At 37.4% G+C, this 27,412-nt stretch overlaps 1 protein-coding gene across 1 annotated transcript; it reads right to left on the bottom strand.

Moving 5' to 3' along the window:
* Positions 1-21,338: 21,338 nt before the first annotated feature.
* On the bottom strand, positions 21,339-23,802 carry LOC124173805 (CGG triplet repeat-binding protein 1-like). The gene is made up of 2 exons (XM_046553103.1): positions 22,425-23,802; positions 21,339-22,185 (listed from the first exon to the last, which is right to left on the bottom strand). The coding sequence occupies exons 1-2, from the start codon at positions 22,795-22,797 to the stop codon at positions 21,926-21,928; spliced, it is 633 nt and encodes a 210-aa protein (XP_046409059.1). The 5' UTR covers positions 22,798-23,802; the 3' UTR covers positions 21,339-21,925.
* Positions 23,803-27,412: the final 3,610 nt, after the last annotated feature.

The following is a 27,412-nucleotide window of genomic DNA, read 5'->3' as shown; positions in this document are numbered from 1 at the left end:
GGCCCCTCAGGACTAAAAGTAAATCTTCCCGACGAGAATCCTTACGACTATACTATACTCATTTCCAATGATGATTTGTTTAGTTACTTGTGAAAAAAACGAATGCCAATAGTGATTATATGGTTCGAAATAATACTCCTCCAAATGCCGGAATAGCGTAGTGGAAAATCTTTAGTCGATGAGAATTGGAAACATTTTTTGGCTGTCTATTTCTAATGGAAATATATCTCTTAGAAGATTACAAATATTATTGAAAAAAACTGAAATGTATAATTTCCCTGTTTTTTTCCAATTACATGTCACGCGATAGGTTTTTGCAAATATTGCGCGCTATGCACTATGGTAGAAATGTGACAGAAGGCGAACACGAACCCAGTGATCCATTGCACCAAATACGTGCAGCTACGAGTGAAGGGTAATACCCAGTAAGGGCAGTGAGTCTAGACGAATTTCCATGAAACGAAGAGATTCCCAGACGAAAGTCCATAGTTCTTTGTAGAAATCGGTTACTGGTTAAAATTCATTCCTAAGAAACGTCACAAATATGGAATAAAATTGTACATGATCACTGAACCATGCGGTTTAGTTTTTGATTGCTTGATATATTGTGGCGGTGAGGATGAAGGAGTAGAGAGTTCAGGTCACGTCGAGAAAGTGACTCATGAATTGTTGGAAAATTTTTAAAATACGGTGCAATCAGTGCACATGGGCAACTATTACAACAGCCTGAACACATGCAATTGTCTGCTTAGAGAGGAAACATACGTTACAGGTGCACTGCAAATGAAGAGGAAAAATAACCCCGATATATTGAAATAAAAATTGGAGAAGGGTGATCTTGTGGCTCGCTTCGATAGAAAGGGAATGGGCGTTTTAAAATGGAGGGATAAACGAATGCAAAGATGATTTCGTCCAAGTATGGACTTTTCAGGCAAGAGGGGAGGGAAGTCCACTAAACCCGCTATGATGGACACTCACAATAAACATATGGGAGGCATAGACAAGGTTGATGAATTGTTGCTTATTATATTTGCGAAACGAAGAAGAAGTTGGTGCCTAACATTGAGAATATACTTTATTCAGATAATAATGAACAATTATTTCACATTACACCCAAGATTTAAAGGAACACCCATACATTTGTTAGAACACTGCAATGAAATGATAAAATCATTGCTAAATGTCCTACCTGAGGGGAAGCCTTCAATGAGTTCCTTTAAAAATATTCACTTCTTAAGAAATGTAAAGAAAAGGAAGAAAGAAGTGCAGCGTATGTGCCAAAAATAGAGTGAGGAAAGGTGGTAGCACTTGCCATTCAGATAGCCGGTGGAAACCGGGGTTGTGTTGCACGGGTTGCATAGCTTAGTCAATGCTGTTTGTGGCAGGCGCAACGGTTCGAACTTTTTTTTTTAAAACAAGCATAGGATTATTATTTTTCACGGTATGTATAGAGACAAATCTACTCGGCTCTGCAGAAAAACCACTGTCGATCATGGGGACATTTTTCATCAAAATGGCAAAAAGGGAGAGTATTAAATAATTAATGCATGATAAGGGTGGTAGGTGTAAGCCCCACGGTTTCATATGTTTGCAGAAAATGAAGTAAGCAGGTGCTGGGAGAAATAAGATGTAGATATTACCGAGCTTAGATTTGGAGTGGTGTCAGAGGATGCTCGCGAATTTTTCAAGATAGCAGAATTATCATCCAATGGTACACATGTCCTTTTTCTTTGAGCATTCTCCTCAATATAGTAATCAAACCGTTGTGTTCACCTTGGGTGGCGTAGCATACAGCAGAGTGAGACCAACCGTGGGAGTTGCATTGCGAGAAGCCAAGGAGATAACGTCAACAATCTAAGAGCCCGAAAACTGCAGAAGTCGACAAAAACATGTAAACAAAATCAAATGAAACAATTTACGAGAATACCTTCTCTATAACATACGACACTGATAATCGACTGTGAAAATTTCCTTTCATAGCAAATTTAACGTCATAGAGGCAAAAATCTGCTATATTTGCGGTTTGTATCTCCTCGGCAACAATGATATGTAAAAATGTATCCCTGTAAGTTTCACCACTTAATTTGAGCTGTTCCTGTTGGCGGAGGACTACTCACCCTTCCTCACAATGCTCTCTTTATAATTAGCTGGCATGGAATCAGCGAAAAGAGGATAAGCGCAGGGGTGCATTAGGACTAGACAACCGTTAAGGGGAGACGCGATAAGCCAGCCGCAATCGACAGCCAACAATCCCGAAAGCTGCGGAAATCGACGCAAAAACGTAAACAAAGTCTAATGATACTATCTACGAGAATACGTCATGAAATACCGTACGACACTAATAGCCGACTGTGAAAATTCCTTTTTAGAGCAACTTTGACGTCACAGACGTAAACATCTGCTAGATTTGAGTCTCCTATCTCCAGGGTGAGCATACATTATAAGAAAGTGATCTTGTTAGTTGCCCCACTTAACTTGAGGCATTTATTTTGCGGAGGAATACGCATCCTATTCCCAATGCTATGTTTGTAATCAGCTGGCGTGGTCCTCAGTGAAAATAGGGAGAGCGAAGGGAGTGCATTTAGACTAGCCAGCCGTTGAGGCGAGGACGACAAACCTGCCGTTCAAACAGTCAATAGGCCCAGAATGTGACGAAAAAACAAAAAAATTCTAAGGGTACCATTTTCGAGCAATCCACATCCCTTAACAAGCACCACGTAAAGATGGCGACGAAAAAGTAATTTTGAAAGCATATCTGACGTACTAGATGCAAAATCTGCGAGTTTTAAGTGTTGTGTCTCCACTTCGAGAATGGCATATAAGAAGGTAGCTGAGTGTTTCAATGGACAGTGAAGACGCCCAAAAGCAATAGAAGGCTAGAAAAAGATAAAAAATCAAATGATACCGATTACAAGAACACCTCCTGGGATGACTTACGGCACTAATACCTTGGTTCGAAAAAAATCCTTTTTAGAGCAAATCTGACGTCCACGAGACAAATATCTGAGAGATATTAGGATTGTACCTGCACGGCGAGAATAACATTAAAGAAGGTATCCCTGTAAGCTGCCCCACTTGACTTGAGCTATTGCTCTTGACGGAGGGCTACTCAACCTCCCTCTCAATGCTCTGTTTGTAAATGGCTGGCGTGGTCTTCGGAGAAGTGAGGATTTAGTGGCTTTACTGTAAGTAAAAAACAGTTAAATTATAGGAGCCACTTTTGAAACAAGTTAACTATGCAAAGGAAAAACCGTCGCCTGTATCTTAAAAATTGCATCAGAAAACCTAAACGCAGAAATTACTGCGAATCATTTCCGGTATTTTCCATGGAACTTTTAAAGTAAAAAAAAACTCCATTCAAGGCGGAACAAGCCAAATATAAAAATTGTTTATTCCCAGATTTAAGTATATGACCCCGTGAAAAAATTCTTATAATCCAAGTGAAGACTAAGGATTAGAAATGGAAACAATTTGGCATATAACATAATAAAATGTCGTGTAATATTGAAAATTGAAATTTACTTACCATTCATTCCTCAGGATCACTCTCCAGTGTTAAAGAATTCCGAGACATATCACTCGTATAACAGAAACACCACAACTTTCACATGGAATCGATACACTGAAAATAATGAAAAAGAGACACACATTAACATATAATTTTTATCATGCACCAACCGACTATTACGTTGACGGAAAATTTCAGGTAAGAAACGAAGTTGATGATAATGATAGTTAATACACTAATTTATTTGATAATCCTTCCTTTTGTGAATGCTGAGGCCATGCAAGTTAACGGCCGCGAAGAGAAAAAAGAAGAAAAAAACTTATGCATTAGCTGGTTAAATTCCGAGGAAATTCCGATATATTTGCGATAAATTTAAGCAATTACAACCTCCTGACGACTTCAACAAAGGAGAGGTGTTCTTTTTCAACTCTAAAAACGAAATATTTAGGAATATATCTTGAAGGATCCCCGAACAATATCATGCCACTGATAAACTGCAAGGTTATGCAATCAGCGGTGAAATGGCACAGCCTTACAAATATTCAAATATCTTGGTGACAAAGTCCCGAAAATTCGAGTACAAATACCTTGCGGCAAGACGTCATGAAAATACTATTATAATCCCCTCTAAACCACGATGGGAGACAAATCACTATATTATAGCTGTTCCCAGAAGCCTTAAGAAATCACTCGAGAACCACGTACGGGTTACCTTCAAGCACTTCGTTAACGTCACACAAACACTCAAAACAGATAAAATTAAACAGAGTACACCTTAGGGACTAAATTATTACAATATGGCCACTGGATCGCTGCAATGGACAATTTCAAATTGTCTCATACGTAAGAAATGTAGACAACATTACTGAAACTTGATTACTAGGCATCATACTCAATGAATAATAATTCAGACGTATCCCGTATCACAATAGCAATCGATCGTGAAAGAGAATAACGAATAGCCCACTATCCACGAATCTTTGGCAGGAACAATGAAAGCATTCAAATTACTGGCGAAGATATCGAAAAACATTTCCCTCAAATTATGTGGGTGATAAATGTTCTTAAGCGTAATAAATCTAAATAAATCAATCAGCTCACGAATAATTTTCGGCATTAATCACAGCAAATTCACAGATATCTTAAACATTAAAGTAAAAAGTAATGGCGTAAATATTAAACAGGGAACCGGTAACTTAAACATGGCTTCGTTACTTACCTCTTCACTCGACGACGACTATCACCAAACTGAGGCTCCCGAAGATTCGTAGGTTGAGCCGGCATGTGATTGGATAACACCTTTGACGTCACGAACATATGGCCGATGTATTTTCGTATAGATATTAAAATAGACTTTCAGTTAAAAAATAAATAAATGGGATATCATTGAAATTAAATTTAAAATGTAATAATTTATATACATGTATTTATAATAATTTACTATTTCAAAGAACTTGCATCCTTACCTTGCGTAGCGTAATAACTTCGATAGTTTCAGAGTTTGGGCCCTTTTGACTCTCCAACGGTTTCAGTGCTCAATTCAATCATGCGTCGCTGAATTCCATTATTGATCCTCGCCACTCCCTCACCCTGGCGAAATTTCTAGTCTTGTGACCGTCAGAAGACTATGACTCACTCTCAAGTGTCATTTCGAAGACTACTTCCACACTGTGAGTGTTGCAGTGTCTACACCAACGGACCACCGTCCCTGACTTCATCAACAACGGCGTGCACACAGGATACGCTTGAGAAATTTGAAAGCAGTGAAAAAATCTGTGCATGTGAGGTTCGAGTAGGATAATAACCTGTTGCAAACAGCGGCTGGCTGGGAAGAAATTTACGTGATTGACCGTGACTTAGTGAGTGAGTAAATTATTGTTATTTTGTGGGCACCTATTGCCATCATAATCTGCATTCCATTTCTTAATGCGCCGGTTGTCGGCAATTTGTTATAATAACACGACAAATATTGTCGATTTATACAATTTATGATTGAATTGCATGAGTTTTTCTATTATATTACTTCTATTTCTCCTAAGGGAGCTGTTGAGTATATATGATTTTACACTTTCCCGGCGAACACCTTTAGAAAAATCTTCTCGGGATACCGCGCGGGTTAGATTATTTAAGAGCGCCGACGTTTCGGGTACCGACTTGCTACCCATGCCGTAAGAATGGGTAGCGAGTCGGTACCCGAAACGTCGGCTCTCTTAAATAATCTAACCCGCGCGGTATCCCGAGAAGATTTTTCTAGAGCTGTTGAGTGGTAAAACTGATATTATTTCACAATCTGACATTCTCCGGTGGATTCTCGGAAAAAAACCGTTGTAGTATTTTTTGAATCTCTCTGTCTTTCTTATTTTTTCCTTTCTATCTTTTATTTCCTGTATCTTATTCGCATTTTTGCAGCATACTTCTTTGGTACGGTTTTTCTTGGCAAATATCCTTAAGTAACTGCATCGGTTCTTATTTACTACTTGCAGAGAATGTAGGTACGGAGTGAGGGGAAAAATTGGTACGGACGTGTTTGAGGAGCAGATTTACACGAAAGGGATCATGATTACATGAAAGCTAATATGCAAGTCTTATGAATGCTGTCTCAGGTTTGAGCGTGAAGTGAGAAGAAATTTGGTGCGAGGAGAACATATGGTACGAGCACGCCGGTGGAGCAGGAATTCAATGGATTAATCCTGAATGCGTGAGTGGAGAAATTGATTGTCATTTACTCACCTCCTGCCACGTAACTTTTAATTATTATCTTAATTGCCCACAATTTCTTAGTGGCGGCACACTACACCCATCTTAAGTGATATTTTTGGCAACATTTCTGTGTTTGGTGATTATTCTAAAATAAGTGGTTACCGCTGAATAGCTCAGTAGATATATCGACGGGGAATAGGGTAACTCTATGCGAACATCCTTGCTGAGCAATCAGGCCTTGCATTCAACTTGCTTTTCGTCAAATGTGAATCCAATTAATTAATAGTAGCGGCCGTAATGTGAATCCGTATTTTCGACGTCCCTATTAGTCACTTACTGTACTGCAATGCTAAAGTCTTTTTTCACTAAAAATAAAAATTTGACTAATTATGGACTGAAACTATCAATGACTTTTTTGTTAAATCACACAATAAACCACGCATTAATCCTGAAATTCAATTTAAAGGACTTAAGATTATTTTATTTAGGTAGACACAACCCAAGGTGCTTCTTTATCACCTTGGACACAACCATATCTTACCTGCTACCCGATAAATTCAAGAATTTCCTTGTATCAACTCATGACTAAGCTAAAGCTAAGATTCGGAATTTTAGGAAAAGTCTCTTTGACAGGTTGATTCTTTTTGTGCTTCTTCATTCCACCCTTTTGGGCACTCTGAAGATGGTGCCGAGTTAGTGTCCTGCCTTCCAGGACTGGGATTGTTTATTTCCGGGTTTGTGGAATATTTACAGCATCTCCCGTAGAAGACACTGGTCGACGGTAGCGGTCCCATGGGTTGGGAGTCGCTACTGCCAGGGAAGCAATATCTGTTATTTGGGATGTCCTCGTCGTCTCGTAGAATCTTCTCGCTTCTTCCTGCATACGTTGTCCGATTGGTGACTCCCCCGTTGCTAGGTATAGGGCCTCGTTGCCAGCAAATCTCGGGAAGCTCGTTATTTGGCGCAGTATGTTCCGGATGGTCTTGTCGAGTTGTTTGGTTGGACCTTTCAGTGCCAGTCCAGACCAAATTGGGGAGGCATATGTTATGCAAGGAAGTAAGACGGCTTTGAATAGTCTCAACTTTAGGTATTGAGGAATGGCGTTTGAATTCAGCAATGGTCTGAGGTATGCTGCATTTTTTGTGAGTTTTTGACGCAGTTCCAGCAGGTGGTCCTTGAATTGCAGCCTTTTATCCAGCTTGACGCCAAGGTAGGTGGCAGAGGAGCTCCACTCTATTTTTTAAGTCTCTTTGAATTTGCGAACGTTTAATATATTAAAAAAATGAGTGCACGAAAAACGGCTGCACATATGATGGCCGGAATAAGGATTGGTAGAATGACGGTGACGTAACCACTTCGGTCCCAATATAAGTCGAGTGTCAATGGTTATTCGGTATAAATTCCAAAGTCACATCACTCAGAAAATTTCGTTATTTTCGTATTCATTCGTTCGCTCAGTCTCGCACGCAAATATCGACCAGAAAGCAAAATTTTCTTCAGAGTAGATGAATTAAAGATCAGATCAATCAATGACTTATTCTTCAAAGCATGGAACAAACTGCGCACCACTTCTGAAATTGTATTCAGATCATTATGATTTTTTTCACTAGGTAGGGATAGCCTATGATTTTTATGATGGGGCGATTCACGTAAATGCTTTCTATAAATGAAATGAAGGCTTCGGGTGACTTCGTATCTCAACTCCGTGAGGAATTCACGCTTGATAGGAGGCCACGACTCTTGTATATCCCTTCATAACGCTCACTTTGTTGCCAAATTCCATTCCCCGATGAACTACATACTCATTTCCAACTTCACAGAAGAATACGCCATCCCCCAAAACTCAAAGGGGTGTTCGTTCTCCGATTCGTAGGCGTGGTTCAGCGGCATTGCCAATTCGACGTCTATTCTGGACAAAAATTTCGGCTTCTACTTTGGTAATATGCTCTGCCGCCGGGCGATTTTTGTTTTGTGGTTTAATTTTAGTATGAGGAATAATATACACCTTTCGATACATAAAAAGTGTAGAAATATTTTATTCATATAACATACGTAACTTCAATATTCAAGTACTTTACTACACCTCGGAAATTGATATCTACCTTTGTGCCATTTAAAAAATCAAATATTGGGTAAAATATAATTTTTAAACGCTATTTGTAATGCGGAGTTGTCGCTCTCTCTATTAATAAATACAATCTATCGATTAAATATTTTGCCCGTAATCAGAAGAAGAATACGACCGTTCTTCCGTTATCAGAGTTTCTCGCGTGTTCTTCTCCACACTTTCAACCATAGAATCCAAAAGTTTACGTTTAAACAATATTTAATTATTTATTGTCGTAGTCAAATTCACAATCAGTAAAACGATAGATGACGCAACCCTCTAGAGCTTAGGCAGAATTTCATACAAATTATCAAAAGTCAGCTTTCTGCCTTTTTTGCGCCGATAGCAGGTGATATTTTTTGTCTGGGATGTACTAAATATGCTACACCGTGAAGGCTAAGAATTCTAAATACACCCAGGGCCGGTTTTATAATGTCTGGTTAAACCTCACGTTAAGTTGACGTGGAGATAACGGTAACGTGGAGATTAACGAGAGGTTGGGTTTTATAAAGCAAATCCTACCGCCAGTTGGCTGATGGGAACTTTAACGAGAGGAAAGCGTAGCTACTGTAATTCTCATACCAACAATTGATCGCGAAAAGTGAAACAGACGAAAGTCAAAATTGAAAAAATCGAGTTGGAGAGTGGTGAAAGAATTGTTTACGTTTGTTTTGAAGTGATGGTTAGCTTTGAAAACGAAGATGACGCCAATATTTTCGGTTTTAATCGTTGACGATCTTATGGTCAATCATCAGTGTGTCGTTAAAATAAAAATACTCGCCTCGATTTGTGAATATTTGGCAAGTACAAGTGTTAATTGTATGAGTGCTGAGTCCCTTTGCAAGAAATAGTGGTAAATTAACCTTGTTTGTGCTTATTACACGAGAATGAAGATTCTCATTTGTATTGTGAAACCAATTGAAATGGTTTTCTATTCAGTAGGCCACCAGAGCGATTTTAGGAACATTTTGAGGCTACAATGTATTCATAATGACGATAAATTTTAATCATACTTTTGTAGTTAGATATATCTTCTTAGCGTTAGTATGGCCCCTACGCTAATTTATCATAATCTCTGCGTTCCCTACGGAATTAGGAACAACTAACAAGTTGTGAATAATCAAAGCCTTTCCCGTTTTCAAAGTAATCACCATGGCCATAATTTAAATAACAGAATTTATAACCAACCACCGTCTAATAGAAAAATTCATCAGTGTTCATTAAAACCATAACAAGGCCTCTGTCACACTGAAGATGTCATTGTTATGATCAATTAATTCATGGTAATTCCTTCGATGATTTTTGGGTTTTTCTAGAAGCATTTTCAGTTTTATTAAAATATTCACAATAAGGAGGTATATTCAGCTATATGCCACTCGTGTAACATACACGAAAAGAATTGAGCCATATAATTGTCAGCTAGCAGCAGATATTTCATAACTTTAAATTATCTCATCTTATTTCTGACTATATATGGATGCTGTTGAGAAGCAATATGTTTCATGAAATCCATAATCTCTGGCAAATAAAATTTCAATAAGGGACAGAAATAAGTTTAAATTTCTTCATTAGAGAAACCAAAATATATTGCATGACACCAAGTAGCCCTTACCATTGAAGTATAAAGTGAAACATATTTTGATACTGGCTGTCAATAGCGTAGTTGATATTGTAATAGGGATGACTGTGAGTCTTTATGGTAATGCCATTGAGAATGTATTCACTGCCATCATAAAATTGAATAGATGTTCTGAACTCACTGATTATGAACATAACTTCACAGTCTAAAATTAAAAGTAGAGGAGAATGAATAAAGTTTGAATAACTTATGCATAACCCTACCACAGTTACTTCAAGGGCTCCTGCTATCCAATTATTAAATAAATGTACAGTTTGCAGCTAACCTTTCATACTTTACAAGTAGGCTGCATGTTGTTATAAAAATATGCATCTGTAACAAATATTGCAACTATTTTTGGCTCATAGCTTGGGATGGGGGATCTATTCTTTATGTTAATACTATTTTTGCAAACCTTGTGTAAGAATAAGTTTTAAGTGCTAACATAACTAACTTCATATCTAATCAACAGCAAAGGCTTGTATTGTATTTAGGATTTAAGGAAAAGAGATGGGGTGCAAAGATATTAAAGTTGCTGGGTTCAATTTATAAAAAATCTGTCAAAAAACATATCTAATCAGAATGAAAGCATTAAATTTCAACTCTCAGTGGTGTTTATAAATACTATACTATACATGTGATAGATATTTTCTTTTATTCTCAGCCCACAAAATATGAAGCTTTCATTGAACATGTTTTAAATATTTAGCAGAGTACTAAATTATACAAAAGACAGTAGTGGATCCAGGATAGGGACAAGGGGGTTGGGCTAGGTGAGGTTAAAATTCCAGCTGTAGTGGGGGTTGGAAATAAACCACCATTCTATCTAGTGTAAATTGGATACCCAAGGGGAGTAAATTGGATACCCTCCATAGCCCCCAACCCCCCATGGATCCGTCACGGTACAAAGATACAGTTATTTATATAGCATTTAAAGAATTTATTTGTATCAAATGCAAAGCATAAGGATTCCATCATGATGACTCCTTCATTGCAACTGTCTTTTTGGGACATGGGTTTTCAATGGAATTATGTTGTTACATAGCGCCACAGTAAGTTATTAAGTTATTTTTTTACTACCTACTTCTCGGGGATATCCTTTTGAATGCTGTACCAAGTAATCTCTAAATCACCACACTGACATCACTCACTTATAATTAACGTATGTGCTTCCATTATCATAAATGCAATAATACGACTTCCCCACAGAATTTTATCATACCATGTTCTATTTATGAAGTGATTATAGAAGCAATTTCCCTTACATCCACTCCACTTTCATAAATCTATTAAGAAATTTGCCTTTGTGACATGAACATTCTCATAGACTGTTTCTCATTACATACGTTGCAGCTATGCATGTTAAAATATATCTCTAGTGATGCAGATTGGAGCGAGATAGATGAGACAGAGATAATCCTTGGAATAAATAAAAAGAAGAGAATTAAAGGGAAAATCATAGTACCAAAGTGCAAATAGAAGTCTGGTTAAGATACATGGAGTAAGGTTTGCCATGGAACTGGTATTTTTGACCAAGAAGGAGGATAAGAATAGAGGTACACAGGAATGTATAGATAATATTGACAGAGGAAAAGGAAGTAGAAATTGCTAGACCTGATAAGTGAGGTGAGGGAATTTTTGCAGGAGATGAATTAGATATAAATTATGTAGATGAAGTGTACATCAAGCTTGAAATACTGACAACAGTGATTAAGGTAAGGATTTTGAGTAACAAGCAAGGGCAGGGAGACAATGGTTCTGGAATAAATGGAATAACGTTATTCCATTTATTGGTACCATGTATGTTACAAAGAACTACGTCAACCTTAATGAGTAGATCACTTCTAACAGTAAGTATTGGAATGTGATTTCTAGTCATGCATGATTATAAGTGTTGATGATATTATACCTAATTGATTTTTTGAACGTATGTACTCATTAGTGACAGTTCAATGGATGGAGCATGAAAAAAATAATAACAGCTACGTATGGGATTGAACTCCCAAGAAACGAATGAGTGTACCAGATATGTGATGTAAATTGGCTGTTATAGGAATATGTCCTCACTTATCCTTTGAAGACTTATTAAACATATTAGTTAGTTAAACCTCGACAAGTAGTAGTAAGGGTTAATATTTTATGAAGAAACCATACCAAGGATCCCACTTAAGGCTTTGAAAGAGTTATTAGTAAAATTAGACATTGCAATATTTACACTGATTTTATTATAATAAAACTCAGTGGAAATACTGCAATGTCTAATTTTACTAAGTAATATGAAGAACTTCCACCTTATCTAGCCCAATATCATACAAGATACTTTGAAAGAGCTTATCGATGAAAAAATTTCAGTGGTCACTGATAAGCATGGAAAATACCCTACAAACACAAAAAGGATCAAATCTGTATTTTAGGGAGATTTCATAATACATCAAATCTAGATTTCCAAATCCTTTTTAAATACGGATTAAATCTGTTTCCGAAGTTTCTGCGCCACTAGCGGCGCTAGCGTCGGTGACGTAATTTTTCAAAATGGCCGAAACATTAGTGATGAAGTGTGAAAGTGTGTTTTGTTATTGTTACTAAACGACTAGATTTGACCGACACGAGCTGCATATGGTTTATTTGCTCCATTATCTGTTATATTTTTCCTTTACATCCATCGATTGCATAAGTATCGTATTTGCACCTCACAGTAACCTGGATCTTCCGTATGTAGTGAACTTTATCATTCAATATACATGCATAGTTTTTTTTTAAAACCATATTCCATTACGTTGGTGCACATTTATGTATTACGTTGGTTCATTATGAGCTTCATTTTATGACTGTATCGTAATGTTTCAATTTGTAAAGTGCCTCTGAAAATAGTAACGAGGGATCATGGTCTTGGCAACAAAAACGACGACGAGGAGAAATTTTTCGTTTCTCAATGTTATTCGGTGGGCTTATTGAACTCTGAACTCCGTTTCCATAATTCCCTTCAGATTCCTTCTTTGGTACCTGGTTTCTCCATTAACTTTTTTCTTACTAAGCCCATGGTTGAACTGTGCTTTTAGTGTCCTCAGGTATGTCAACTTCAATGGCTTTGTTATTATGAACCTGTTTTCTAACTGAACCTTGCAATATAAAAATTTTATCATTTCTCTCCCTAAAAATTCACTAGAGTGACCGTTATTGGGCCCATGGTTGAACTGTGACTTCAATGGGCTCACTTATATTGACTTAAATGGCTTTGTTTTTATGAATCTGCTTTCTATCTTAACCTTGTATTATAAGCATTTAACTCTGCCGTGAGTGTCGTCATGTTTGTTGATTTCAATGCCTTTGTTTTTATTGATCTGCTTTCTCCCTGAACTAGTACTTTAAAAATTTATTTTATATTGACTGCAAAGCCTTTCACTTTATCCACCTGCCACTTTTCTATGTAGTATATTGTGTTTATCTTTCCTCCCTTTCTGGCTGCGGCAGGCCAGTGCAAGGGGCAGGAGGAGGCAAATGATGCTCAACATCAATTAGATTCATAGTAATTTGGAATTCTATATAATGATAATAAAAAATACTTGAGATTTTTAATAAAGCATCAATTGCTCTATCTCATGTTTTTTAATCCATATTATTAACCTTTTTCCTCAAGTCAGTGTATTATTGTGAAGTGGCTACTTAATGCATTTTTCCACCTAAAAATCTATGACATTGATAAGGGCACATTAAAAGCTAGTTCGATTAATAAATTATTAATTTCATTGTAATTTGAAATGCTTGGAATTTGTATGTGATATAAATAGATATTTGTACCTTTTTAATAAAATATCAATTATTGTGAGTCATGTTTTCTCAATCCAAATAAACAATCTTTTTCCTTCAAGTCAGTTAATTATTGCATAGTGGTTAGTGAATTTTTAAAGATTTTGCTTATTGGGTGCTTGATAATATAATTCTTGTTGGAGCTAAGGGGTGAATAGGTAGAGATCTTATTGTGGTGGTCAGAGGGTTTTCCCTTCAGGGAAGCTTCCTCAATATATATCATTAATTGTAACGCAAAGGTTCCTTGATAAAAGTTCAAATGAAAAGCAGTACTACAATGTATCCCAGGAAAATCTAGATACTGAAATCTGTATTTAATCCCTGAAAAATCTGTATCGTGGGGCGAGATATTACATGTATTAAATCTAGATATAATATGAGAAAAAGAGGACATAGCAACACCTTTGCAACAGATTAAATCTAGATATTATTGAGATTTCGTGGATTTCAAAATACGTGTTTAATCCAGATTTAATCCTTTCTGCGTTTGTAGGGTAACGAATGGAATGGTGGTGAATGCAGTCATTTCCTGTAAATTCAACCTCATGAGCAAATACATATGTACACAGACAACAGCTTTCCCCAATAGCAAGCAAGAGGCGTCGGAACGGGTGGCTCGTAGGATTTTTGAGCACTGTAGGTATTTTTTAGACTAGAGGGTAGGTCATCTAGCGGGATTATCAATGATTTAATTAAACGTAGCCTCCGAGGAAATCCGCAATGCGAAAGATACGAGGAAGTAAACTTAAGAGCGGTAACGCCGGACAATAGCGTATTTATTCCCAAAACGCGTGCTCCAGAGAATGAAAACATGTCAAATATTATGTGTACTGCCAATAAAATTCACCCGCTGAGTACACAAAAGCTTGGAAAAGAACCAGCCGAAACTCTAACTACAAAATATGACATTAACCTAGTTGTAGTTAATTGCCGTAGCGTAAAAAACAAGCGCGCCGGAGTCGAGCATATTTTTCAGGACGCAGACGTGGTCATGGGGACAGAGAGCTGGCTTACGGAAGATATAAGCGACAGCGAAGTTTTTCCTCCAGAATATAAAATTTACAGATGCGATCGACGCAATAGAACAGGTGGCGGAGTTTTTATAGCAGTTAAATCACATTTGCACAGCGCCGCCCACGAAATAATTGACAACGAAATAGAAAGCGTGTGGTGTACAATTAAACAACGAAACAAAAGGAGTATTCATGTTTGCTCTTTTTATAGACCGCCGAACTCCGAAGTCGATATTATGTACCTTCTAGAAAATCAAATATCTGCATTTACTCAGAGAGACAGTAATAGTGTAATAGTAATCGGGGGTGATTTTAATCTTCCATCCATAAACTGGGATACTTACACCGTAAAAACGAATTCAAGGAATAGAGAAATCAGCGAGGTATTACTCAACGTTCTTGCAAATCACTCTCTAGCCCAAGTAGTTGACAAACCTACGAGAGGAAATAAGATATTAGACCTTTTAGCAGTAAGCCATCCTAAGTTGATAAAACAACTCGATATTATTGACGGTATAAGCGATCACAGAGTAATCTTTGCAACGTTAAAAATTGATGTAGTGGCAGCCGTAAAACCTAAACGCAAAATTTACTTATTTGATAAATGCAACTTCACTAAATTTGGCGAGATGCTTAATGACTACTACAAAAAATTCGTAGTTACATCAAAGGACCAAAACACAGATGCGACATGGAAACACTTCCTAGAAATTCTGCGCCAAGGAATCAACGAACATATTCCGCAAAAACTGAAATGTGATAATAAAGAACCTCGCTGGTACAATAACGATGTCAGAAGGGAACTTAGGAAACAGAGAAAACTTTACCACTTGTACAGAAAATCCATCACGTCACGTAATAAATCGAAGGAACTTGAAGCTAAAGAAAGTTACGCTGCACAACGCTCAATGACCAAGAAATCAATGCGAACGGCAATGCGAAAGTTTAAGAAAAAAGTACTCGGTGAATTACTCGAAGAAAATCCGAAATCCTTTTGGTCGTACGCGAGAGAGCTTCAGGGAAAACATTCAACCGTAGATTCTTTATTTGATAAAGATGGTAAACTTGTCACCGAAAATATTGACAAAGCTAATACTTTAAATTCCCACTTCGAAAGTGTATACACTATTGACGATACTCAGTTCAATTTAGACATCCCATATACTGAGGAATCGATGGAAGAAATATCTATACAACGTGATGGGATAACTAAACAACTACAATCGATTAAGAATAGTAAATCTCCGGGTCCGGAGGGAATACCCGCGCGTGTCCTCAAAGAGTTAGCTCCGCAGATCGCACCTTATTTAGAGATCATATTCAAGAAGTCACTCTCCGAAGGGAAGTTACCGCCCGACTGGAAAACTGCAAGCGTTACACCCATATTCAAAAAGGGAAACAGACATGACCCAGGCAACTACCGTCCGATTTCATTAACATCGATTATAGGCAAGATACTTGAGCATATCGTCGTTAGCAATATCATGACTTTCTTGGACAGACGTAACTTCCTCCATGACTGTCAGCACGGATTCCGAAAAGGTAGATCATGCGAAACACAGCTCGCGCTCTTTCTTCACGACGTTATAAAATCTGGTGAATCGAAAAGACAAGTTGACGCACTATTTCTAGATTTTAAGAAAGCTTTCGACACTGTACCTCACAACAAACTTTTATACAAATTACAGTCATGCGGATTAAACGAGACAGTTTTAAACTGGATACGCGACTTTCTCAGAGATCGTAAACAAAAAGTTGTTCTTGACGGACTTAGCTCCGATGTTGTAAACGTTACATCAGGTGTTCCACAAGGAAGCGTAATCGGCCCCCTGTTGTTCATTATATACATTAATGATCTCTGCTCCCGCATTAGAAGTAAAATACGTTTATTTGCTGACGACGCTGTCATCTATCGCGAAATTAGTGATCACTCTGACTATGAAATTCTATCATCTGACTTAAACAACGTTCATTTGTGGAGCCAAGAGTGGGGACTCAAACTCAATCTGAGCAAATGCATGGCGGTACATTTCTTGCGGAATTCGTCCAACTCTAACCATGTTTATGCAGTGGATGGCATTAATGTAAAGGCAACAGACGAAGTGAAGTACCTGGGAGTTACGATAACCTCGAACCTCACGTGGGGAACACATATAAAGAATATTTGCGGCACAGCACTGAAGAAATTAGGTTTCGTCAAACGTATTGTGGGAAGATTTTCGGATGAGAAAGTAAAGGAAAGGTGCTATTTCGCTCTCGTCCGACCGCACCTTGAATATGCAGCGAGCATATGGGATCCGGTGCAGAAAGACTTAATCCGCGAACTGAATAAAATTCAAAGGAAGGCTGCGCGTTTCGTCAAAAACTGCTACGGGCGTACAGACAGTGTTACCCAGATGTTAAGCGAATTAGGCTGGGAGCCGTTGGAGACTCGGAGGCTGCGCGCTAGGCTTAGATTGCTTGAACAATTGAGAATGGATATCTTTAAGAGCGACACAGAGAACATAATATTAGAGCCACACTATATTTCCAGGTCCGATAGAAGTGATAAATTAAGAGAGATGTTTTGCCGAACGGATAGATACGCGAAATCGTTTTTCCCCCGAACCATAAAGGACTTTAATAAACGCTAGTCCCAACTTCGTTTGAGCACTTTATTTTATTTTATTTTTTGCTGTAAACGGCTGGTGTCCTAACACCCCCTGCCACACGCCTTTTAGGCGGCTTGCGGGGTATTATGTAGATGTAGATGTAGAAGAGTAGCCCAGCTGGCTCAACGTTGTAAGAAATACAACTGACTCTGATTGTTTCAAACATTCCCTTAGCAGACAATGCTTGAGAACCTCAATAAATATATTCCCTTAGCAGGCAATGCTTAAGAACCTTAAAATAATATTTCTTTGATTAATCTGGCTTTGATGTTCCATGAGTCTTCAGGTGCAAGGGTCCAAATTCTCTCCTTGAATTAAGGCTCAAATGTGTGGAATAAAACCAAACTTTTTCAGGATAAAATATCGAATTGTTAACTTTCACTATATTAAAATATTCAAACCTGAAATAAGATAAGTATTGGTAACCAAATTGGCACTCTTATATTTTAACATGAGGTTCTAGATGGGCACCACTGATTCTATGGCTCTGAAACAACTTTTGATGGTAGATGCATCACTGATTCTATAGCTCTGAAGCTACTTTTGATAGTAGATAATTTGCTAGGAGGTTTTAATAGTACATAACCTGTGTTTGGCTACGAACAGCACTTTGAAGGCTACACATTAGAACACTCAGAGACGAGAAGACTTCTCTTGCTTACGGTGCCTTTCCAAATCTTTTTCTATCAAAATAATGATAGGTCATTACTTAGTCACAAAAAGTACAATAATTATTAAACTTCCACACTCTAAAGGCTCATTTGCCTAACAAATTCATTAATATGTCATACCATCTTATGAGCAAATCAGTCATTCTTACTTTTTTACCCACACGAGCTGTATTGGTTGCATCAATTTGCCTTTCTCAGCTTCCAAAGAAAACTCAAACAGTATCTTGTATACATTACGTACGAAACGTGCAAAATCCTTTCTTTTTCACGCAATCTTTCACTTGCCTCACTTATTCCTACATATTTATCTCCAAGAAATACCAAGCCGTACACCAGATATTGTTAATGGACTTACCTACAATTTGTTTTGTAGTACTTTGACAAACATATCTTTTGGAAAAGGAAATACGAAAATACTTTCACCTCATAACATATATCCTCACAATTAATTATAAATTCTATAGTGACATCAAATGCTAGTAAATCAGAATGCAATCAGTAAGTACGATCTTTTTCTCTCTTTCGATTGCCAAATACGAAACTTCGCTGTTCTTCTAATTCAAACTGTCTTTGTAAACACCGACACATTTTAAATTCGTTGATGAAGTCAGCAAAACCAGGTAATAACAGATTTCTATACCTACACTCCTGTTACACCTCCTTCTTTCTCTCCGATATGTAATTCTAATATTTTTCATCAACTCACTTGGCTGGCACAAATCATAACAAACTCCTACACCGGCACAAATATTGCATAACTTCAACATTTTCAGGGGTTTGGCACACGATCTCCGACTGCAGTCCATAGAATAGACAATATTATTTATTGGATGGTGATTATTATCAAACTTGAGATGTTTGTAAGGATTTCGTAGCGTATACCGTAGAATACGTCGAATAGCATGAAAACAGTGGTCCGTTCCGGATATATCACCGGTCTTATGGAAATATTTCACTTATTAAATTGCTAGTATGGTGCTAAAAATATTGGAAAATGATTGCTGATATCGTAGATACGGATAAAAACGGAGGATGCTGCGTTTGGTCGATTATTTCTTCCGTATATTATCGTAGGGTACTTCAGCATTTCAAAACATCCGCCATTTTCAACAATTTAAACTTCACGTTAACCTTTTACCCAAGGGAAATCCATGGTTTAGCTTGACTACCACTTTAACGCTCAGATTTGACTTAACCATCGATTATAAAACAGAATTTTGGGACTTAACCGACGCTTAGCTTAAACTCCAGTTTAACCAGACATTATAAAACCGGCCCCCAGTGTGATTAATGAAGCCAATATAATTGTTTTCTCCCAATCAACTGCATAGAAAAATAAAATAATTACGAGTAGATTTAAAAGGTGAAAATTATAGTTACTTGCTTATTTCCTTGAATCTGGAGCTATTTGACACTTTCCAGGAGAATGAAGCCAAATCCTAGCACCCCAGTATCATTACTCCTCTTCTGTAACTCTCATGGTAACACAAAAAACTTCGCAATCACCACAAGATTTTTCCACACACACACAAACCACCCAACATACTTAACAATATGTAATGCGCTGAACCAGTGATTTCCAAATTCAGATATTTTCGAACTCCACACGAACCAATGCGCTTCACATTTTTTAACGAACGATTTGCGTGTTTTAGATGCACACATTACTTCCTTCATGTTACTTATTGGAAATTTGAAATAACTTCACAAGATGGAAAAGGCACACCACTTAGAAATGAATTCCAACACTATCGTCACATGGTTACCCAGCAACTGCACTATTTTCTGAGTGGCTTCGCACCGATCCCAAATTGTTTCCACCCTCAACTCAGAACTGCGTCATGCTAAAGGCCTGGAGACATGTCCTCTTTCTAAGGACGGTACAAGGCGGCGGTTTACAACCTTGTTAGTCCTTAAGCAAGAAAGCAAATACTGCCGGTTGAGCAGGAGTGATGCGTCTCATAAACCGCACGAGTACATGCTAGCGATTATTCATGATGGCTTTGTACGGAATCAAGGGTGATTCTTTCCTTCGAGAGCATTTCCAATTATAATGTGAAGCGAGGGATGAACAACCAGCCCTCACCGCGTCATACGTTAGAGTGAACTCAAAATTGAAGGTGTACGGTGAGACGTGGAGTCATAGATCCATACAATGGAATGACGAGCGCCATATTTCGCCATTAGCTGAAGCATTGTCACCCATGATACGCGAAGTAAGTTGGGTAGTGCACCAGCTGTTGTTTTCACTTAAAATAAATGAAAGGCATGCAAGCGAATATGCTAGCGAATACTCGTTAAGCTTTACACGTTGCACGATGCCCCTCCATAGCTAGAGGCAAGAATTTGGGGTGAATAAAACTCTCGAATTTCGTCATTAAAAATGACCCATTTCGGGATAAAAAATGGGAAATGGCTCTAAATTTCGGTGTTTAAAAAATATTGACTCATCCAAGATTTCTCAGCCGCCATTTGGTGATACCTTGCATTCACTATATTTATGGCTGTTCTGGAGAAAATTTATTTGCATTTTAATGTATTTACAACAGTTAATAATAATATATTTATTTTACTCTTGGAATGTACATGCATGGTTTTGTCTATAACATACAGAAATGGTTATATAGGTATAACGTAGACATAGGGTTACAATGATTGAGGTACATGCACAAAAATACAGTATTTATTTATTCATCTGAATATTTTGCAGTACAATTAATCTCCAAATGTCAAAGATAACATAAGTTCAACATTTTCTGGTGTCAAAGTTGTTCTACGGTCACTTACAATATTTGTATACGCTGAAAATCCACGTTCACTGTCCACATTAGACACTGGTACCGACAGTGATTTAACACTTGCATGTACAAACTCAGCATGATCTTTTTTTAAGTTGAGTAATTCTGACATGAGGTCAAATTCAGATCCATTAGAGAGTGCTTTCGTGAGTGCACTTTTAACAGCAGCATGGCCCTCAAGAACCACTTGTGAAGATAGTGCTGCCATTAATGGTAGATGCTTTGAGGCCCTGATAATATCATTATTTGTAGTGGATCTCATGAATCTTTCATCAAAAAGTTGGCCAATAGAATGAAGAAATCCCTTGGCAGTATCTCCATGACTGTAACTGTGAAAGCTTGATTTTTGCCTTCGTAGCTGTATTAGTTAATGCTGCTGTCAGCACAGGTGCAAGTTTTTTTGGGAGATTTTTTATTAGACCAGATGTGTCATTCCCAAAACTACCATCACTTATAACTTTTAGACTATTTCCTATGTCTATTAATTGGCTTTGTAGTTTGTATGAATAAGGATATGCACCCTCAAGGCATTCTAGCAGCTTCACAATCGGTTGACAATGTTCAGCAACAAATGCTGCTTGGCACTGTATAATAGCAACCTCTTCTTCGGTCAGGCTACTTAACCAATGTACAGCACTTCCTCCCTCCCCCACCAATGAGAAAAATTCTCGGATATCTGAGAGATACTCATTAACATAAATGACAGCCTTGTGCCAAGAATTCCAGCGAGTAGCTACAGGAGATGGAAAAAGCTTAGCTTTCTTTTCAACCTCTGAATACTTCTGCTGTAAGAAAGCAAGGTATGCATGTTTTCTTTTTCTCGTATTCAGAAATGCACTTTTCACCTGCAGTATACACTCATTTAACTCTTTTAAATTAATCTGAAAAATATTACTCACTAAATTAAGTTTGTGTGCCCAGCATTGTACGTGCACCAGGGACTCACCAAACAGGACTTTCAGGCTGTCAACACACTTTTTCATATATGCAGCAGAATCAGTAACGATACAAGAAACATTTGTTAAAGAAATTTCCAACTTGCACATCATCCATTATTGCCCGACCACATTCAGTAGCATTAGCATTGGATAAAATCTTTGCCCCCCGACATACAATTTGGAGCTGTCACTACATTCTAGGATTTTAATTAAAACTAGAAAAACACACTGCCCTTTTCTATCTGTTGTTTCATCACAGAGAATTGAAACTTGTTGGTCTTTTACTTTTTGTCTCATAAATGCCTCCTCTTCTTCTCGGACTTGAGGGATGTAAGTCTTCCGCATCATATCAGCTGAAGGCAAATCTCCAGCACCTGAAAAAAATACGAAATATTAAATGCAACACAAAATTTCCATGTTATCTGGCCCAGCCCAGTACATAGTATCTTTTGAATAGAGAAACACCATATTGTCATAGTTACAGATAGTATACATAATTTTAAGTATAGCAAGGTTAAGTTTAGAAGTTAAAGCAAGCCATATCCAAAGGTTATATGGAAAAAGATCAATATAACTAGCTAAAAATATAGAGAAAAATTAAATAGTTGCTCACCTGGGATGTATTCACTCATCCACGATCGCAGACTGAGGTTATCTACTTTTTCTATTGGAATATTGGCTTCCAAAAATGCTTTACAGGTGGCCATAACGAAATAATTTTTTTCTACTCTTGCCATTTTAGAACTTTGGTAGGTTTCTTGGAGTGAAGCTTGCCGTTTCACTGATTGACCCTTCTCCTTCGCTTCTTCTTTGAATTTCTTATGTCCTGCACCCTCACAGTGCTTAGCACAGGTATCTTTACGTGCCCATTCAATTCGGCAGTTGCAGTATTTGCACATTAATATTTTCTTCTGTTTATCAAAAACATAGAAACCTTCACTGCGAAACTGATTTTCGCGGTCAAACACAGTTACTGCTTTCGGCATTTTCCTTAGGTCAATTTACGCAATGTAGGGATGTCTCAAGCTGAGTTCACATGGGAGTGGAATATACGGAACAGACTGCTAGTGGAAAAGCATCTAGCCAATCACAATCCATTCCTTCTATTCCACTCCCGGCTTCCGCGGGGACTACAATGTAATGAACTGACTACAATGTAATCACTAATGTGACATTCGTGCCGGGACAAAGTTAGAAATCGCGCTGCGACAACGAGAAAAAAACAAACGAATATCGCTTGGCGACTGGAGCTCAGACGTTGGCGATATTTTCGTGCTCAGACGTTGAGACGTGCAACTCGGAAATTACAGCGGTAATTTTCGTAAATTACCGCTGCCCCTGAAAATCATGGCAATTTTGACCACTACCTCAATTGAAAATTACGGAATTTACCCATCTATACTCGGACGAATAAAGATGAGAATACAAGACGGATTATGATTAACGTAACTTATTGGATGGTTTGATTCCCAATTAAAGGTCTCTAAGATGTGTAAAATCGTTGGATTTGTACATGTAGAACGCGTCCGATGATTAGTATTGTACGGGTATTTGAATGAATTCAATTGGAAATTTTCTGTCAGCGCTTAAAATGATAGATTTTAATAGTCGGAAGTAGTAATATTTCCTGCAGAAATGAGATAGCAAGTGGGAGCAAGAACAAAACTTATCACGGAATATTTCATTCGGTGGAGATAGTTTCGCAGTCTCGGGGTCTCACTCTTAATAGTATACAAGATAGTATATAAGTGCGGAGGTTTGTCGAAAATAATGGGGTTCGATACAGAGATGTTTCCCTCTGTTACATGCTTGAATTTTGGCCGTCGATGAGGATTTTACGATGAATAGATGTTCTATAGGTAGAGGTTTTGCTACATAAGCAACATTTTTGCAAAATATCCAGTAAAAATTCTTTAAAAATCGCATTATTTTCGCGTAGGATAATATATTTCGCGTTATCCCAAATAATCTTGATATTTCGCGTCATTCCGCGAAAAATTCGTGCCTCTATCCATAGCTAACTTCTTCTTCACCTAGGGTGGGCACACAAAAATAGTTGATTCGATAGTAAATAAAACTAAACCAAAATGAAAGTATGGAGCTTGCGGGGTTGACTTTGCTCTAATTTTCAATGGGACGTAGCCCATCTTTCTGAAGAGAGTAGAGGAGCTGCTAGAGAAATATTTCCTCTAGCAGCTACACGTATACTGAGATGGCCACTAGCCCTGAGGCAACTATCCTCTGATCCTCCTTTTGACATATAGATATAATACATTTCATAATGTCGGCCAATAGCAAGCGATGAATTTAGTTTAGGTATTGTTCAAGTTAAACATATAGCCGCTTTAATGACATTTTTTGTTTCCCAAAGGACACGAATTGACAATGACAGTATATGCAACACGCATACCGCATCGGCACCCAAAAGTATATTTTTTGAAAAAATTAACCCACCTTCTAGTTTGATGTGAATTTAGAGCAAATTATGTTTCAATTTAGCATTTTAGATAATTGCGCAATAGTTATGGTTTTTTTTACTAACACCGTATGAATAATAGAGTTCATTATGATTCTGGAAAGGAGTGATTAAGAAGAGACTATTTTCCTGTTTTCACATTCCTCCCTACATTATCAGTGCCAAATCATATTTTGTGACAATTAATGAATTACTCTTTCTACTCCCCTTCGCATTTTTATATCGATGCTAATTTTTGTTTTGAACGCGAATTGTAAAACATCGAATGACATGTAAATATGTGGAGAATCTTTATTTATTTTCATATATGGTAATATATTGAGGAACCACGTAAAGGATAAAATGCTGAGGCCTTATGACAGAGATTCATATCAGGGTTGGTTCCAGGAGTTTTTTCTGGGGGCACAAGGCTCTGATAGGCCTTGTCTTATTTGAGATTTAAAAGATACAGAAATAACTGTAGAGAATATTCTATTAATTTTGATACGAAATTTGCTAACATTAAAGTAATAATTCGTTTCTTTCACTCGATACTCCGAAATACACAAAATAAAACGAACATAATGATAACCTTATTAAAATGCCTATTTTATAACCGTTGGGGGGGGAGGACACATGGGATGGGGGCAACTGCCCCCATCCCCCCTCCTGAATTCGCGTATGCCATCCGTCAGTCTTCTATAACACCCATCTTTCCAGTAATATGTAGACACGCACGAGCCCCACTTTACTCACGGGGCCGGGTCGGTGATAACTTGCAAGGTTGGCACATGAAGCAACCTGCATCCATTGCCTTCACGACACCAACAGCTGACGAGGGCGGACGCGACTGAGCTACCGAAGCTGTAGTCAAACTCCACGAGCTAGAGGCCTATCGGATTTCACATTAGCGGATGGAATGCACTGAGGCGACTCCCCTCCACGCAAGCGTTGGGCCGTAGGTTTGTTTACTTTCTGGCTCCGTGGCGAGGTTTTTCCTCTCTTTAGATTCATATTAGGGCTCACCAGTTATGTCTCACTGATACGAAGCAATGCAGCCGATTAGTTCTATTCTGTGCGCGATAGATGCGGTGAAGTTCTGGGAGAGTTCAAGTCGGAAGTAATCATCACTTATCCATTTTTTCAAACAATAATTCTTAACATCTACACACTCCTTGCAGATGACTAAAGAAATATTTAATTCCGAATTTTCTAAACGGCTTAGTTATAAAAATGATAATTCTCTCTATGTTACCAGATTCATTTCTATACAGATTCATTTAGGGAGTGGAAATGAGCAGAAATAAATTGGTAAATGACCTCTTTACACTACTATATCCAATGACTATTAATACTAATTCATTTAATACCGAAATAATTATCACCTTTGTCTTCCAACCTTTTATTCAAACTAATCCGTGATTTAACTGTGATGTATTTTTTCTGGGTAGAATGGAAATATGACCACCTGGATCTTATGGCTATTAGCGTAACAGATTGTGAAATATTAAAACTAACGCTCAAACAGAAGATAAATCAATCAATGGCTCCTGATAATGTGTCCATGGATGAATCGAAACTAGGGAATGAAGCTATTTTTCTTTACTTCGGAATACTTTTTTCGTAACACTAATATTGGGGACTAATGATAGGATTAAACTATGGATAAGAGAATTTTTGAAAGATAGATCCCAGAGGATAAGAGTAGTTGAAGGATATGTCTAGGAGATAGCGGTAACAATAGGGGTCGCCCAAGGAAGCGTATTGGGTCCAATATTGTTTTTCATATACATTAATGACATGCATGTGGGAGTTGACTCCAAAATACTCTTTTTTTACGGATGGTTGCACAATCTACCGAAGGATTAAAATCAGAGAAGACCGGTGTAGGACCTACATTTCGAAATGACTTAGATAAAATATCTTCATGTATGATACCCTTCAAAATGGATTTTAATACCAGAGTGCAAAAAATACATTCACGAGAAGGAGAAATGAGGATAATCGGTCATATTTTTTTCGGGGGAAATATTTCCAACTTTAAGGTATTTAAAAAATTGGGGGTTAATTTCACATCCAAACTTGGTTGGGGAATGCATATTGATCAGGTGGTAGGAAAATCATTAAAAACTCTGCATTGGGTCATAAGAAAAATAAAAGAGAGTACAAAAGAAACCAAATAATTTGCCTATATTACTACGGATCGACCTGTATTAGAATATGCTGCTTCGGTGTGGCATCCGTTTTGAGAAAATGATACTTTAAAGCTTAAAAAAGTTCAAATAAAAGCAGCCAAGTATACTCTAGGAAAGTATATAAGGGGGGACAGTGTCACAGTTATGATAGGGTTTATGGAATGGAAACCTCTAAAGGTGAGAAGAACTATAATATATTATGTGGGGTCTTCAAAGCATTTACAAAAGAGTGGGGCTGGAAGATAATAGGTGTAAAACTGGACTCACCCTACGGAATAGAAAGGAAAGATCATAAATTCAAAATTAAGTTCAAGAAGCAGAAAACAGAAATGTTGTTAACATCTTTCCTACATAGAGGAATAAAGGAGTGAATCGACCAATCTGAAGATATTTTTAAGATCCTCTTTAATACTGCAATTTTAAGAAGCAGTAATCATCAATTCTTGGCTGTTAACATTGCAGTTTATTAAGGAGAGTTTGAAATGGGAATATTTTTGGTCATTCGCCATATTTTATAATTAATGTATTTTTATAATATAATTGTATTTTCTGTTAATATACTAAGTTATTACGTGAGTAGACTAGTCATTCATTTTCTTAAATCTAATGCTTTATATACCACCAAAAAATAGACTACTTGCAATAGTTTGTAATAAATAAATTGTGGTTCGCACACATACCGTTAGGAATGCGTTTGTCCTCTCATTCACGTAAATTCCGATATTTTTTCGTCCTATAAATTTGAAAATTATAATTATTGGTCGAATTTTAAATAATTTCTCTTACCTTAGGGTATTCATATAATGATTCTAACCACGAATGTCTTTGGTTATTTAGTGAGAAATGTAGTTGATATGAGAAAGAATTTTTCTCAACTGAGATTGGACATTATTCAGCCGAAAGGACACGGACCCCTGCCACTTCCTCTGCTTATTTCCTCTCAATGAATAA

Source organism: Ischnura elegans, chromosome 1 (assembly GCF_921293095.1).
Source record: "Ischnura elegans chromosome 1, ioIscEleg1.1, whole genome shotgun sequence".
NCBI lineage: Eukaryota > Metazoa > Arthropoda > Insecta > Odonata > Coenagrionidae > Ischnura > Ischnura elegans.
The sequence above is the reverse complement of the archived record's forward strand: the minus strand, read 5'-3'. Positions and strand labels throughout refer to the sequence as shown.